This window comes from Globicephala melas, chromosome 16 (genome assembly GCF_963455315.2).
Source record: "Globicephala melas chromosome 16, mGloMel1.2, whole genome shotgun sequence".
Lineage (NCBI taxonomy): Eukaryota > Metazoa > Chordata > Mammalia > Artiodactyla > Delphinidae > Globicephala > Globicephala melas.
Genome location: NC_083329.1, coordinates 30,922,656 through 30,938,470, shown reverse-complemented (window position 1 = coordinate 30,938,470; position 15,815 = coordinate 30,922,656). Strand labels below are relative to the sequence as shown.

The window sequence follows — 15,815 nt, the reverse complement described above, 5'->3', positions numbered from 1 at the left end:
ACTTAATGCCCCGAAATGGTACACATTAAAATGGTTAAAATGGTAAATTCTAGGTTATGTGAAATTTACAACAACTGAAAAACAAAGAGTACCCCAAGGCCTGGTGGGGCCTCACATTACCCTCTCTAGCTTCCTCACTGCTGGTATTCGTGGCTGTAGCATTCGACCAGCTCTCAGATGGCTGCTCTCCAAGCCCACCTAAAGGAACAAAGAAGAAAAGAAACGTGAGGACGCACCAGCCTTCTTTGCACCAGCACCATGAGATGAGGGAACAAACCTGGTCACCTGGGGGATGCTCAGAATCACCAGTGGGTCAGTAAAGATCTGTTAACAAAGGATGACTGGGCCCCTACTCGATGCTCAGGCCAAAAAGAACTTGCGTTCTTATAACCATGAACATAGTTCAGAAATTATAAATGTAGCCTCCTCGATCAGTTCAAGGGCACTTGGAGTGAAACATATAAAGTTAACAGGCGAATCCCAAAGTCAGCTTCCTAACCCCCAACTCCCTGAGAAAGCCCAACGCAAACCGGACACTCTCAAGTTCTGGAGTCCCCCGCACGGGATGCAGGGAGACGTCACCAGTGCCACTCCTAAATATGTGATGTGCCAGTTGCTGCTGCCTTGGCTTATACAGGCATCCTGGTTTCCTCTTTGGGGTGTGAGTCTCCTTTTAGAAATTGCTCTGCTTACTTTATAAATCAGACTCTGCCGACACTGCCTCAGTCAAGGGCAGTGATGCACGTACTCGTTTGCTAGTATCATCATCTAGAAACCAGATTCACATCTGTCCCCACCAGGAAGATGGTCTATCACCATCTATTATTAGACCTACTGTGAACCAGGTACAGTCCCGGGCAGCAGGGATTCAGCAGTGAACAGGACAGACAGTGCCTAAGTTCCAAATGGGCAGTTGGACAGTAAATGGTAGGTAAGAAAATAAAGGAATAAGATGATTGCAGGTTCAGAAAATGCTCTGAAGATCAAACGCAGTATGTGGTAACGCGGCCTGGAGCAGCTGCTTAGAAAGCGGTCAGAGAAGGCCCTTTAGGGAGGTGACAGTTGGGTTGAGACTTGGAAGACAAGAAGGAGCCAGCCACACAGAGAGCCGGGCCAGCGGGTCCCAGCTGAAGGAGGATCAGGAAAGAATCTGGATTGGGAATGAGCTTGCCATGTGGAGGGGCTGACCGTGGTGGAGAGAGGGAGGCTGGATCCTCAGGGATATTAAGAATATTAAGAGGCTGATGGCTTAGATATGAGGGACTGAGGGGGTCCCGAATGATGCCTACATTTGGCAGTTGAGCAGCTGGGTGGGTCGGGACACCAGGGAGCAGATTTGAGGACAAAGCCTGTGTCCAGGAGAGACTATCATACACGTGAAACCACACCAAAGCACCTACAGGACAATCTACTCGTGCAAAATATTTCTTGCATTTGTTTAGAAATCTGAAGCTTACAAAGCAGTTTCCCCATCTCCCCTTTGACCTTGATGAAAACACTCTGTAGCAGAAGTGTAACCCCATTTTACAGAGGAGAAAACAGATTCAAAATGATCAGCCCCGGGTTGCCAGCCCGTAAAGGAAGCTGAGGGCTCAGGACAGTCTCCTGGTCAGAAGCCCGATGATATTTCCTGTGCTCCATAGGTCACAGGCTTCCAGAGCTGCTCAAGGAAGGGTCCCAAACATGGAACCCAATGCCCTGGCCCCTGACAACCACGGAAGACAGCCCTGTGGTCCTGCATCCCAACTCCTGCCATGCAGACCACCTCTCTCCCTCTGGTGACTGACACTGGCGGTGGACCAGGCGCGCGCAGATATTTTTACATGCCTTCATCCTGCTCGTCCGCTGCCTTTCTGGCCAAGTCAGAATCCACTAACACACTCCCTGCAGCTGCCGGGGCGTTCGCTGCCAGCTCCCAGCCCTCTGGGTATTCTTCCAGTTGCGATATCATTTCCTCTAGGGCTAAAGGTCAGGGGAAATCCTGATGGTATGAAAATCACTGGCCAGCAGAGGAATGTGCCCTGTGCAGACTGAAGGAGAGCCTGAGGCCAAGGCTCTCAGACTAGCTTAGTCTTCACTCCCTGTGTAACTGAGGATGAGACCTTGGGTGTTAGTACTTTTCATCTGTCAAATGGGCTGTTCCAAGTTCCGAATGAGGTAATGGTTTGTTTAGGCATTTGCTCATTCAACAAATGTTCATCCGACACCTGCTGCATGCCAGATGCTGTTTCTGCTGCTCAGGATATGACACTGAACAAACTCTACCCTGACCTCATGGAAATTATATTCTGGTGGAGGGTAGAGGAGAAAATGATAAACAAACAGGTGACTAAATATATAAGTCGGTTGTTGACAAGCGCTATGAAGAAAATAAATAAGGGTGAGGGGAACAGTGAATGCTAGGGGTGAAGGATTGCCATTTCATACAAGGCAGAAAAGCAGAAGCCTGAAGAAAGTGAGGGAGAGGGTCTGCAGATATCTGGGGAAGAGCATTCCAACTGAGGGGACAGCAGGTGCAAAGGCCCTGGGGTGGGAATGTGCTTGACAGTATGGAGGTGGGTATGACTGGAATGGAATGAGCCAGGGAAAGAATAATAGGTGATGAGGTCAGTGAGCAGTGGAGGGTCTGGGGGGGTCAGCTCCTGGGGGACCTTGCAGGCCATTTTCAGGATTTTGGCTTTTATTCTGAGAGATCTAGATGGGAGCCAGAGGACGTGAAAGGGTTTTATAACTGCACTGGCTCTGAATATGATCCGGGTTATTAGTAGCGAACAGGAGGGGAACACAGGAGCTGGGATTTGAAAGGAGGTTCTGCAAAGCACCAGTCCATCATGGAGGGTTGGAAAGTTTAGACCTGCTTGGCTCCTACAAAAAAAAAAAAAAAAAAAAAAAGACCTGTAAGGATACCTGAGCACAGCCTGGTTCAAGGTTAGCTGGAAGCTGTGGTTGAGGGAGCGATGGCTGCGAGAGATTGACATTCAGCTTTGCAGCAGGCAGAGGAGGTGGGGGGATGAGGACTTCTGATTCCCTTGGCCCCCTGGCCCTTGGGGTTACAATGGGAGCAAAGCTCTGGAGCTGGGGGGAGACCAGGGGCCCCCTAGCAGATGGAGGTGGGGAAGGAATCAGTGTTTACTGTGTGCCAATTACGGTGCTGACCATGTGCTGGGAACAGTGCTAAACGCAGAGTTTTGTAATTCTAGCCTCATGAAGACTCAGCGACAAAAGAGCTACAAACATCCTCGTCTCACAGATGTGGAAACAAGGTTCCAAGAGGTGAAGTGACTTGCCTGTCCTGAAGGTACAGAGATGGTTAGTAATGGAGAAGCTGAAGGTGGGTCCTGGCGGACCTCCCCAGATCTGTGCTCCTTCCCTCAGCCTCAGACCCAGAAAGAACAGGAGAACAAGTGGGATGTCTTGGCGGGGTGGTGGTGGTGGTGGTGGTGGTGGTGGTGGTGGCTGTCTATTCCCAAGGGAAAGCCACTGATGAGACTGGGGTCACAGCAATTAAGAACACACATCCCTTCTCTGTCACCCTTACCAGCAAGAGACTGGCAGCTCTCGTCATTTCTCCAAAGGGCAGCAAATCGCATGCTTCTAGTACAGCTGAGCCTGGGATCTACCTGGAGTGAATGTGATTTGGCCACTCCCCTGATGAAAACCCTGCCAAGGTTTCCCACTGCCCTCGGGATGAATTCTAAGCCCTAACATGACCCATGAGGCCCACCCCTGTGATATGGCCCTGCTGGCTTCCTCCAGCCGGTACCTCAGGGCTTCCTGCTACTCCCCCACTCCCACTCTGTGCTCAGCCACCTAAGCTCCTCACGGTCCTCTTGGATTTCCATTCTCCTCTTGTTGATGCGCCTTCCTCTGCCACACCCACCTCTTCATCTGGCCAAATCCTACTAGACCTGCAAGGCTCAGCTTGAACACCACTTCCTCTGGGAAGCCCCATTGCTCCTCTTGGGTTAGAAGCCCCCTCCTCTGTGTTACCAGCACCCTGGGCCTTTTCACATCCCTTGCCACAAGTAATTGGGATCTCCTCTCTACTCAGCTGATCCCCTAGTTTAGTTTTTAGCATCCTGAAGAAAGGGACCTTGCCTTGTCCAACAGTAAACACCCAGCACTGTGCCTGGCAATAAATAAAATATGTGATTGATGGATGAATAGATGGATAGACAGATGGATGAGTCAGGTAGACAGTGCTTACAGAGAAAACCCACTCATTTCTAACTCATCATCACTGACGGAAAAGTTTGTCTTTTTCAGCTTATGGAGGGAGGGAAGTAGATATTCTTGGAACAATGGCTTTCAACCTTCGCTACACTTCGGGATCATCTTGGGAAGCTTTTTAGAAAAGTACTGAGGCCTGCATCCCACCCCCGGAGGTTCTTATTTGATTGGCCTGGGCCTTGGGATTTTAAAAAGCTCCCCAGGTGATTCTAAGGTGCAGCCGAACTTGAGATTCTCTACTTAGAGAACCCTGTAAGAGGTAGCCTCAACTCATGATGTTTTCTTAAAACTAACCTCCTTCCTCCCCAGCTCACCAGGAATGGAAGATGTGGAGCTGAAGACAGACATCAAGTACTAAGAAAAGTCATTTCTCACATCTAAATCAATGGAATGTGTTGCTCCATTTCAGTAAAAGCAAGCAAATAAGACAGGTGTGACTGTGGCTATAACTGCAGCCATAAGCACGCAGAACAAGGAAGAGAGAAATATAGTCTGATGGACAAAGATTGGGGGCAATGGGGGCAGGGAGTATTCAGGGTGTAGGGATATCTTTTTCCTTGGGTGTAACTGCAAGACAAAAAATATTTGAAAAAATACATATATATGCCCATATTTGATCTTTGGTTAATTACCTCTTCAGTGAGAGGCTATGCAAAGACCCCGTAGATTTCATTAGTCACAGGGGCTTATTCAAACGTCTCCTTTGCATAAGAAACCCAGGCTTACAGCTGGTCTCTGGGAAAGAATGCCCTCCAGGCCTTGAAAAGAGAGCTCCAGGCCTGTTCATGCAGAGGTCAGCAGCCCGTGATGCATGGGGCCAGGCTGAAATGTTTCTATCCAGCATTTGCAATTCAATCCCACAGTTTCCTTTATGGAACAATTCACTAAATTCAGAGTTGTTCTTTTTTCTAATTCACCATATAATTCACCTCCCAAGTTCAATTAAGAAGCAATCTGTTAGCAACTTTGGGAGCAAGCTGCTTTTCTTTGGGAAAGCCCAATTTTCTTCCGCTCCCAACAAAAAGTGGCTTAATTATATGCATCATATGAGACATTGATGTACACACAACGCCCCTCTACATAATTAATGAAATATTAACTATATACACCCAAAGACATCTAGGTAGAAAGGGATGGGCTTTTCCAAAGCCCGAAAAGACAGCCTTGGATCAATACTGTTCATTTGAATATATGATAATTCATAGTGACTATGAATTAATATTCATGAATATAATTAACAAACAAAACCTTACAGTAATTATTCCTTCTGTCTCATTCTTAGAGCCTAACGTTACTTGGCCCTCAGTTTTCTTTTTTTTTTTAAATTTATTTATTTATGTATTTATTTTTAGCTGCATTGGGTCTTTGTTGCCGTGCACGGGCGCTCTCTCATTGCGGTGGCTTCTCTTGTTGCGGAGCACGGGCTCTAGGCGCGTGGGCTTCAGTAGTTGTGGCACACAGGCTCAGTAGTTGTGGCTCGCGGGCTCTAGAGCCCAGGCTCGGTAGTTGTGGCGCACGGGCTTAGTTGCTCCATGGCATGTGGAATCTTCCTGGACCAGGGCTTGAACCCGTGTTCCCTGCATTGGCAGGTGGATTCTTAACCACTGCGCCACCAGGGAAGCCCCATAACTGCCATTTTTAAATGCTGATTATTTGCAGGTACTCACATATGTTATCCTGTATTTAATCCTCAAACTAATCCTCTGAGGTGGGTATCAGTGCCATTTTACACGCAGTGTAACTGAGGCTTAGAGCACTTAAGATATCACTGTGGACACACAGCCATTGGGTGGAGAGGTTGAGATTCTCTCCAGATCAGTCTAGTGTCAAAGCCTTTAAGATACAACACAAATAAGCCTGCTAGGACACCCTCAGCTCTCACAGTTACTGACTTTTTAATACCTGTATTTACAGCTCCGTCTCATCAGAGGTAAATCTAGCACAAAACTGCTTTGCTTTACTCTAAGAAAAATTAAAAAATAATCTCTAGCACAAGAGCTTAAAAATCACTTTATTGCCAGTCCATTCATTCAATAAATACTGATTGAGTGTCTGCTTTGGGCAGCACTGTGCTGGGTTCCTGAAGGCAGAGACAGGCAGAGTCTATCTTCATGGTGCCTTCATGGTGCTAGTGGAGGGAAGAAAATCAACAATAAACAATGAGATCCTGGGACTTCCCTGGTGGTCAAGTGGTTAGGACTCCACGCTTTCACTGCCATGGGCCCGGGTTCGATCCCTGGTTGGGGAAATAAGATCCCGCAAGCCGCATGGTGCGGCCAAATACAAAACAGGACAAAACAAACAAACAAACAAAAAGAGATCATTCTATGGAGGGATTAAGCACTTTCAAGAAACTAAAACAGAGTTTATGAAAGAGCAATGGGGGATGGGAGCCCAGGGAAAGTCTGAGTTGGTGAGATCTAAATGATGAGAGGGGGACACCCATCTGGGGAGAGTGTTCTAGCAGCAAACAAAACAAAACAAAACACCAGCAAGTAAAAAAAAGTCCAGAGGGAGGAAAATAAGAGTCCGATGGAGCTGGAACTAAGGCTAATACCTGAGGGATGCAGGGCCAGTTTGCCTTTGAGTCTTACCCTCACAGTCAACTTGCCTTGCCCTTTGGTCATATGTAATACGCACAGCAATCCTGTGAATAAGTAATATCATTCCTCTTCTACAGAAGAGAAGACTGAGGTTCATGAATAAGTTGCCCAAGGTCACCCAGCTGGTAAGAGACTGAAGTTGCCTTTCAAGGCAGCCCCTTCTGACTCCAGAATCCATGCTCCTAACCCCTGCCCTCTACCTCACACCTGTACAGGTGTGGTCTGAACAAGCATCCCAAGCAAGGCCGATGGACGACACATCTGCACACCTCTGTCAGAAAACTACTGGCGAGACACACACAGCAGAGCTTTTCATTATTCATTAGGAAAAAAAAAACGAGGCAAAGCCCCTTTAACAGGTTGATTTAGGAATGAACTAGGCAACCACTGCGGTAATCAGTGTGTAATCCTAAGCAATTCAGTGCCAAGTAAAGTTTATATCTGTGCCAAATTTCAAATGTTACAGAAGGGAAAGAGAAAATGGGTTAAAAGATCACTGCCAGTTTTTGTTAATGAAATGATTCAATATTGGCAAGTGTATAATAAAACGGGAATTCTTATACACTGCTGTTGAAGGAGGAATATACATTGGTAACATGTTATGAGATAATTTAGCAAGATGTATCAAAGTCTTTTAAAACAAGCAATAGTATGATTTTGACCCAATGATATGACTTCGACCCAATAATATGACTTCTAAATATCAGTACTAAGGAATCGATTGACAATGAAAACAAAGGATGTTCATTCTCAACATTTTAAAGACAGACTGTAACAACCACACACCCCCAATAAAGGAATTATGATATAAAGGAACTTAATGTAACATTTTAAACTGTTTTAGAAGAAAGATTGCTAAACGGGAAAAATGTTCATATTATAAGTCAAAAAACAGGTTAGGAAGTAGTACCCAGTATGATTCCATCTTTTTAAAAAGCATATACGAAAAATTATGGAAAAAATACTGGAAGGAAATAGGCACAATGTCCATTGTGATGATCCCTGATGGGTGATTTTTGGGTGAATGTTACTTTTTTATATACTTTTTGTAATTTCTAAATTTTATTCAACATATTACTTTTATAATCAGGAATTAAAAATAAAGAAGAACTATATTACATCATACACTTTGCCTAAGAACATGTGCTCTGCACTTTGTAGTGTATGTCTGTACACACATACACATACACACACACACTGTTGCCGGGAAACCCTTTTCCGATGGGAAAGAAACATACTCGTGTTTATGCAGATGGAAAGGTTGTGGTCCAATCTTTTTTTCTACTTTTCTGCTCTCACCATGGAAAGAAAAAATAATGAGTCCACACCTTGGCAAGATGGAAGAAAGGAAAGCTAAGCTCATTGGTGAGAACGGGAAAGGGCTTGCTGGAAACTTCTTTAAGACAGTGTTGGATGGGCTCTTGGGAGATCCAGTGCGCTCTTCCCCAGTCAGTTAACTGGCTCCCACCTGTGTCCTAGCACTGGCTGATGAAGCCTTGGAATTTGCTCCGACCCCAGGCAGAAGCTCATGGGAGGCTTCTTAATCATGCAAATTTGAGCTCTCTCTTTCCAGAGCCTCCAGCCAGATGTCCATCTTGCTTGGTGTTGGACCCTCCACCCATCCTGAATGCCTGTGTCTGCATCTTTCCTAGTCCCTGACTGTTGGCTGAGCTACACCAGACCTTCTGCTTAGGGATGCTCTTGAAGGACTTGCTGCTCACCTGGCTTCAAACCTTCAGTGCTCTCCTGGGCCCTGGACTCTAGGTCTTCTTGCACACTTGGTCCACATCTTTCACACCCAGCCTGGCCTTGGCTTCTTGGCCATTTCCATCATTTATTGCTGTATAACAAATTATCCCTCTAAACAGAGTGGCTTAAAATAACCACCATTTTATGCTTGCTTCTGATTCTGAAGGCCAGGAGTTTGGGCAAGGAACAAACGGGGCTGACTTTTCTCTGCTCCGGGACCTGAGCTGGGTTGACTTGAAATGGCCGAGGGATGGCCGAGATGGCTCATGTGGAAGGCAGCATTCCAAAAGGATGAGCCCCACCGTGCAAGTGTTTGTCAGCTTCTGCTTCCATCATGCTTTCTAATGTCTTACTGGCCAAAGCAAGTCACACAACCAAGCCCAGAGTCACAAGGAATGACTATGCCAGGTGAGGTCTGTCAGGGACCACGAATGGAACAGCCTACCCCCTGTTTGAGCTCTAGAGACTTAAAGTTCTAGCAAGTCAGGTGGTTTGCAAGATGGACCTAGAGTGCCAGCTCTGGAGTCAGACTGTCCAAGGTTAAACCTTTACTATGTCACTTACTAGCTGTGTGATCTTAAGTCACTTAACCTCTCTATGTTTCAGTCTCCTCATCCATAAAATAAGGATGAGAGTATTCACCTCTTAGGGTTGTTACGAAGATTAAGAGAGATGATACATTCAAGACATAGAAAAATGCCTGGCTCACAGTCAGCACTCATTGAGTTAGCTATTATTACTATTGGCTCTAAAACTGTTCTGAAGGCTGAAAGAGCAGAATGGGTTGAAACAGTAAGCCACAGAGACAAGACATTTTATACCAGAAACACCACAAGTGAAGTAAAAAGTTAAGTTCTCCTTAAAGTGCACTGAACGAAACCAAGTTTAGGCTGAGGACCCATTAATACTCATTGGCAGGCAGTGACAATAAGACATCCACTGTACCCAAGCATGTTATTTTTTTAAAACTTGCTCCATAACAATTTGAGACATCAAATAACTAAAAAATTAACCAAAGATATATGTTAAGAAAAGACTCGGGTGACTAGGCTGTGTGTAGTCATCCTGTTATCCCTGGGAGAGTGGAGTGGCTTGGCCAAGATAGTTAAGAGTCATTCACTGAGTAGTGGGTCCCAAATTACAGGCTAGAGCTTTGCTGAGAGACCCAATAATGTTTACTGGGTCTTGTGTGCCAAGGACTGTGCTTGCTGCCTTACGTGTATTTTCTCATTTAATTCTCAGCACAGTCCTGTGAGGTAGGGACTATTACTGGCTTTACTTACAAAAGAAAGAACTGAGGCTTAGAAAACTTTAAATAACTCACCCACAGTCACACAGCTAGTAAGAAGCAAAACCCAGATATAATCCCAGGCCCATCTGATTCTACTGATGGTCTTTGTAATACAGGGCTAGGGATTCCAACCTTAGTAATTGACAGTAAATGTCCCAATATATAAGGCTGGGAAAATCCCAGCTCCTCATTCTCTAGAGTAAGTTAGGTCAGTGGTCCCCAATCTTTTTGGCACCAGGGACCGGTTTCATGGAAGACAATTTTTCCACGGAATGGGGGGTGCAGATGGCTCAGTTAGCAACGCGAGCGATGGGGGGCGGCAGATGAAGCTTTACTCGCTGGCCCGCCGCTCACCTCCGGCTGTGTGGCCCAGTTCCAAACAGGCTGCGGACCGGTAGCAGGCCACGGCCCCAAGGGTTGGGGACCCCTGAGCTAGATGATAAAGGGTCATGTTCCCAGGGAGATCTCTCTACATCTCAGGCATGGTTCTGAAGGCTCAGTGACCCGTGTTTGTATTGCGAGGTGGGAAGTGCACAGGAGACTGGAGCAAGACCCCTGAGGAAGAGGAGGAGAAGACAGATGATGAATGGGAAACTGAGCTCCCAGGGAAGTTGTCCTGCAAACCACTCTCCACTCCCTGGCGGCTGCCCCAGACACACTGACAGTCAGAGCTCTCCAGCCCCAAATCAGGGATCATGCCAGATGTCCTTGAAGACTGAGCAGGTTGTTCCTCAGGAATAGGAAGTGGTCCCCTCCAGGCACAAAAGAGGGCCCCTTCACTTTCGGCTGAACTCAGGACCACTGGATTCCCTCAGAGCCATCTAAGGTATCCACCTCTAGCCAGGGCTCACCACCTGCCTTGAATCAAGCCAGTTCCACAATGTGCTATGAATCAGACACCGCCCCATCCACAGGAGCCATGAGGCAGAGAGAACAGTAAGAGCAACCTGGTGAAGGAAATCCCACTCTCAACCTGGAAGTTTAGGAGGGCTTCCTGGAGCCCTCCTAAAGGAGGTGGCATTGAAGGACAAGAAGGGTTTCAATAAGTAGAGACGGGAGGGAGTCAGGCAGGATAGACCATAGAAGAGAAAAGACTAGCCCAGCTTGGTAGCACAGCTTTTTTGACCTGAGTGATCTTTGGCATGATACTTAAATTCTTAGAGCCTCAGTTTCCTCATCCATAAAAAAGGACACAATGGGATCTAACTTTTTAGGTTGTGAGCAACACATAATACAATGTCTGGCACCTTGTAGGGACCCCATAGCCTTACTGATGATTATTCTCTTTTTTTTTTTTTTTTTTTTTTTGCGGTACGCGGGCCTCTCACTGTTGTGGCCTCTCCCGTTGCGGAGCACAGGCTCCGGACGCGCAGGCTCAGCAGCCATGGCTCACGGGCCCAGCCGCTCCGCGGCATGTGGGATCTTCCCGGACCGGGGCACGAACCCATGTCCCCTGCATCGGCAGGCGGACTCTCAACCACTGCGCCACCAGGGAAGCCCAGCCTCTGGTATCTTGATGACCATACTAAAGTTTAAGCTCTGGCCAGGAGCACAGCTATACCAACCTGTTATCTGTCTTCAGACCCCAGCCTGCGAAACCCAGCCTCCCCCATTCAGGACAGAATGGAGTGTCCTGACAGAATGACAGCTTTTCTCTGCCCTACCCCTTGCCCAAAATTTTAGTAGGGTCTAAGAGCACATCCCAGTGTCATTTAGAAGAAGGAAGGGGAGAGAGGGAGGAGGAGACAGATGAGAAAGGAGTAGCTGCTCTTTCCCTCAGACAACTGTCACCTGAACTTCCCATGGGGTTTGGTCCTTTTTGGTTCACAAAGCTGTAGAGGGGAATTGCTGGTCTTCAGAGGCCCTGGAGGGACTAGTTGGGGTCTCTTTCACACGGATTTCCAGAAGCTTCTGGGGCAGGGGGGTGCTTCTAAAGCAGGGAGTGGCTGGGTGAAGAAGCGGTGGGGCAGTAGAGAGGCAGTGGGGGAGAAATTCAGACACAGCGCTCATGGCTGATGGTGAGGCAGGAAGGGATCACAGGGATCCAGGAGCACGGTGGGACACCGATTAAATTCTCCCCTGAGACGCTGAAGGCCAAAATTTGGACCACCAAGCTGAATGCATAAGAGGAAGATTCTAGAAGAATCTTCTCAGTCCTCATTTATTTCCTTCGGGGATCACTGAGCATTACCAGGAAGGATCTCATTTATTTGCTCACATGTTTATTGCCTGCCTCCCTGACACTCTCTAAAAAGCTAGCTCCATCTTCTCCCCTGATGTACCCCCTGGCCTGGGACAGTACCCAACACATAGGAGGTGGCTGCCGGTGGGAGGGGGGACTGGGGAAAGGGAGGCTGCAGGATGTGAGGCTACAGCGGACATTAATGCCTGTCTCCAGTCAAGAAGTGGTGGCGTCCTGGAGAGTTGATAGGACTGTAGGGATGGCGAGAGTTTGCTTGGGAGGGCTATTTAGGTGATGGGATGAACATAACTCGGTACCCAGATGGATATGAGAAGAGAGATGGAGGGAACTCCCTTCTCAGCTCTTAGATGTGATAAAGGCATACCCTTGCCCATCCTTCACACTGAAATATGCCAAAAGAAGAGAAATTTTCAGAGGGCCCGTTCGAATAGTCAACCTAAGAGACTTGGGATAACTTTAACAGGAAGTGTGGATAACTGCAAGAGGAGAATTATACATTTGTACTGCAGTTTATAAAAGTAGTAGTAAGTGAAGAAAAGACATTCCATGTTCCTGGATGAATTGGGTAAATGCTACAAATGTATCCATTTCTCCAAATGAAGTTATAAGTTTAATGCAATCATGATCCAAATTCAAGAGGATTTTGTTGGGATCTTCCTAGATTTTTGTGGAGAAGTGATCCTCAAAGTCATGTAGAAGAATAAACAAGTGAGACTATTCAAGAAATTTCTAAAAATGAAAAGCAAGGACCATGAGGAAGGATGGCCACCAAATATTAAAACATATAAAGAAATTAACATGAAAAGACACACAGATGAATGGGATACAAACGCTAATGCTACATGTAAAAACACACACTATGTGATAAAGGAGACATGGGGAAAGAATATGAATTAGATGGTAATCCCGACAAGGGATTAACCTCCAAAATATAGAAACGGCCCATGTAGCTCTAGTCAAAAAAACAAAAACCCAATCAGAAAATGGGCAGAAGATCTAAATAGGTAGCTCTCCAGAGAAGACATACAGATGGCCAAAAAGCATATGATGCTCAAGGTCACTAATTATCAGAGAAATACAAATCAAAACTACAAGGAGGCATCACCTTGCACCGGTCAGAATGGCCATCATAAAAAGTCTACAAACAATAAATGCTGGAGAGGGTGTGGAGAAAAGGGAACTCTCCTGCACTGTTGGTGGGAATATAAATTGGTACAGCCACTATGGAGAACAGTATGGAGGTTCCTTAAAAAACTTAAAATACAGCTACCATATGATCCATCAATCCCACTCCTGGACATATATCTGGAGAAAATCATAATCCGAAAGGACACATGCACCCCAATCTTTATTGCAGCACTATTTACAATAGCCAAGACGTGGAAGCAACCTAAATGTCCATCGACAAAGGAACGGATAAAGAAGATGTGGTGCATAAATACAATTGAATGTTATTCGGCCATCAAAAAGAATGAAATAATGCCATTTGCAGCAACATGGATGGACTTAGAGATTATCATACTAAGTGAGGTAAGTCAGACAGAGAAAGACAAATATCATATGATATCACTCATATGTGGAATCTAATTTAAAAAGAAAGACACAAATGAACTTAACGGAACAGAAGCAGACTTATAGATATCGAAAGCAAACTTATGGTTACCAAAGGGGAAACATTGTAGGGTTGGGGGGAGATAAATCAGGAGCTTGGGATGAACACATGCACACTACTATATATAAGATAGATGACCAACGGGGACCTACTGTATAGCACAGGGAACTCTACTCAGTACTCTGTAATGGCCTATATGGGAAAAGAATCTTAAAAAGAATGAATATATGTATATCTATAACTGAAGCACTTTGCTGTACACCTGAAACTAACACAACATTGTAAGTCAACTACACTCCAATAAAATTTTTTAAAAATTCTAAAAATGAAAAGCAAGGACCTTGAGGAAGGATGGCCACCAAATATTAAAACATATAAAGAAATTAACATGAAAAGACACACAGATGAACGGGACATAAATGCTAACACTACATATAAAAACACACTATGTGGTAAAGGAGACACGGGGAAAAAATATGAATTAGACGGCGTTGAGATTATTATTCAGAACTTGGGGGGAGGGGTGCCTCCAAATAAAACCCAAATGGATTGAAAGAATTAAGTATAAACAAACAAACCATAGAAAAACTTTGGAAAAATATGTTATTTCCCAGAGCTATAGTAGGAATAATTTTATACGTTTAGAAGTATAAGAAAAAGAAAATCTGACTTGATATATTTAACTTCTAAACTTTAAAACTTTTGTATATCAGAAAGACTAATCCCCTAAAATGAAAATAAAACACCCATACAAGTGAAAATATCTGCACTGAAGATAACAAATGGTTACTATCCATATTATATAAATAGCTCATGCAAATCAATGAGAAAATCTTTATGTCTAATATGCATTGGATAAAGGAAATTGGTGAACATGTCATAGAAGAAAAATGTAATTAGTAGGTAAATATATAGAAGTTGTTTACCCTTGAGAAATGAAAATAGAAGCAAAAATAAGGTACCATTTTCCAACTATTAAAGTAGCAAAGTAAAGAGATTAATGGTAACGATGATGCTGAGTCAGGTGGAAGTGGAATTTTCATTTTGTGAAGAATTATTTGTTCAGCAAATTTGGTGAGCATCTACCATGTGCCTCTCACAGGACTAAGCACTGGGAGGGCGCAGATAGATGATAACTCACAGAGCTCACAGTCCAGTCTGGGAGAAATAGGAAGACATCGGGCATTCAGAGGCTTCCCCGAGAGGGGCTGGCTGAGTTTGAGGGAAGGGCAGAAGTGGGGGCACGAAGACTTTCCGGGCACTGAGGCGGGGTAGAGGAGGGCCCATGGAGGAGAGTCCAAGTCCTCAGCCAAGTCCCACAGGAGTCTGATCCCAACACTCCTTTCCAGCTTCTCTTCTCCCCCAAGTCCCACCTTCTCACCCACCTGGCAACCCTGCCAAGCTCCCACTCCCATGACTGTGTTCAGGCTCTGCCTTCCACCTGCAATGCCCTCCCCACCTCGATCCTAATCAAATTCCTTCACAGCCTCTTCCATGAAGCCATCCCTTGCCTCTGTTTCACCTACATCCCCCTCGTGGCCCTTTACTCATTCACCCGTTCATTCATTCCCTCATTCAACATGCTTCCTCGGGGCACCTCTCTGTGCCAGGCACTGTACCAGGTTCCAGGGATAGAAAAAAAGATCAGACACAGCCTCTCCTCTCAAGGAGCTCCCAGCCCTGATCATACCATGCCTGGAGTATAATTCTTTGCAGACCAAGTCTATTGTCCCTACAAGGCACTTAACCCCTTGAGGATGGAGATAACATCCTATTTCCATTGTGTGGTGTCATAGCAGAGGCTTAACAAATATGTCTATTTGAATTGGACTGAATAGGATTGACTGATGCTTGCATATATTATCTCAGTTGTGTGTATTCTCACTGCACCTATGTGGGGTGAGGTATTATTGTTACTCCCATTTTACAGATGAGGAGACTGAGGCTCAAGGAGGTTAAAGCACTTGATCTGTGGTCACCAGCTGGTATGTAGCAGAGCTGGGAGGCTCTAACCCCCGGCCCTTGCTCTGTGCCTCATCACCCTGTCCCTTGGTGTCTGACAGGAGCAGAGAAGGAATGGAAAACCCCAGGCAAGGAAGTTTGTAGGAAGTTAACCTACAACTAAGG

At 45.6% G+C, this 15,815-nt stretch overlaps 1 protein-coding gene across 1 annotated transcript in view; it reads right to left on the bottom strand.

Annotated features, from left to right (window-relative positions):
• The window catches only part of TLL2 (tolloid like 2), a 128,613-nt gene that overhangs the window by 66,248 nt on the left and 46,550 nt on the right, over positions 1-15,815 (bottom strand). The window contains exon 3 of the mRNA XM_030865573.2: positions 121-198. Within this exon, the coding sequence (XP_030721433.1) occupies positions 121-198 (78 nt within the window). The remainder of the gene's footprint in view (positions 1-120; positions 199-15,815) is intronic.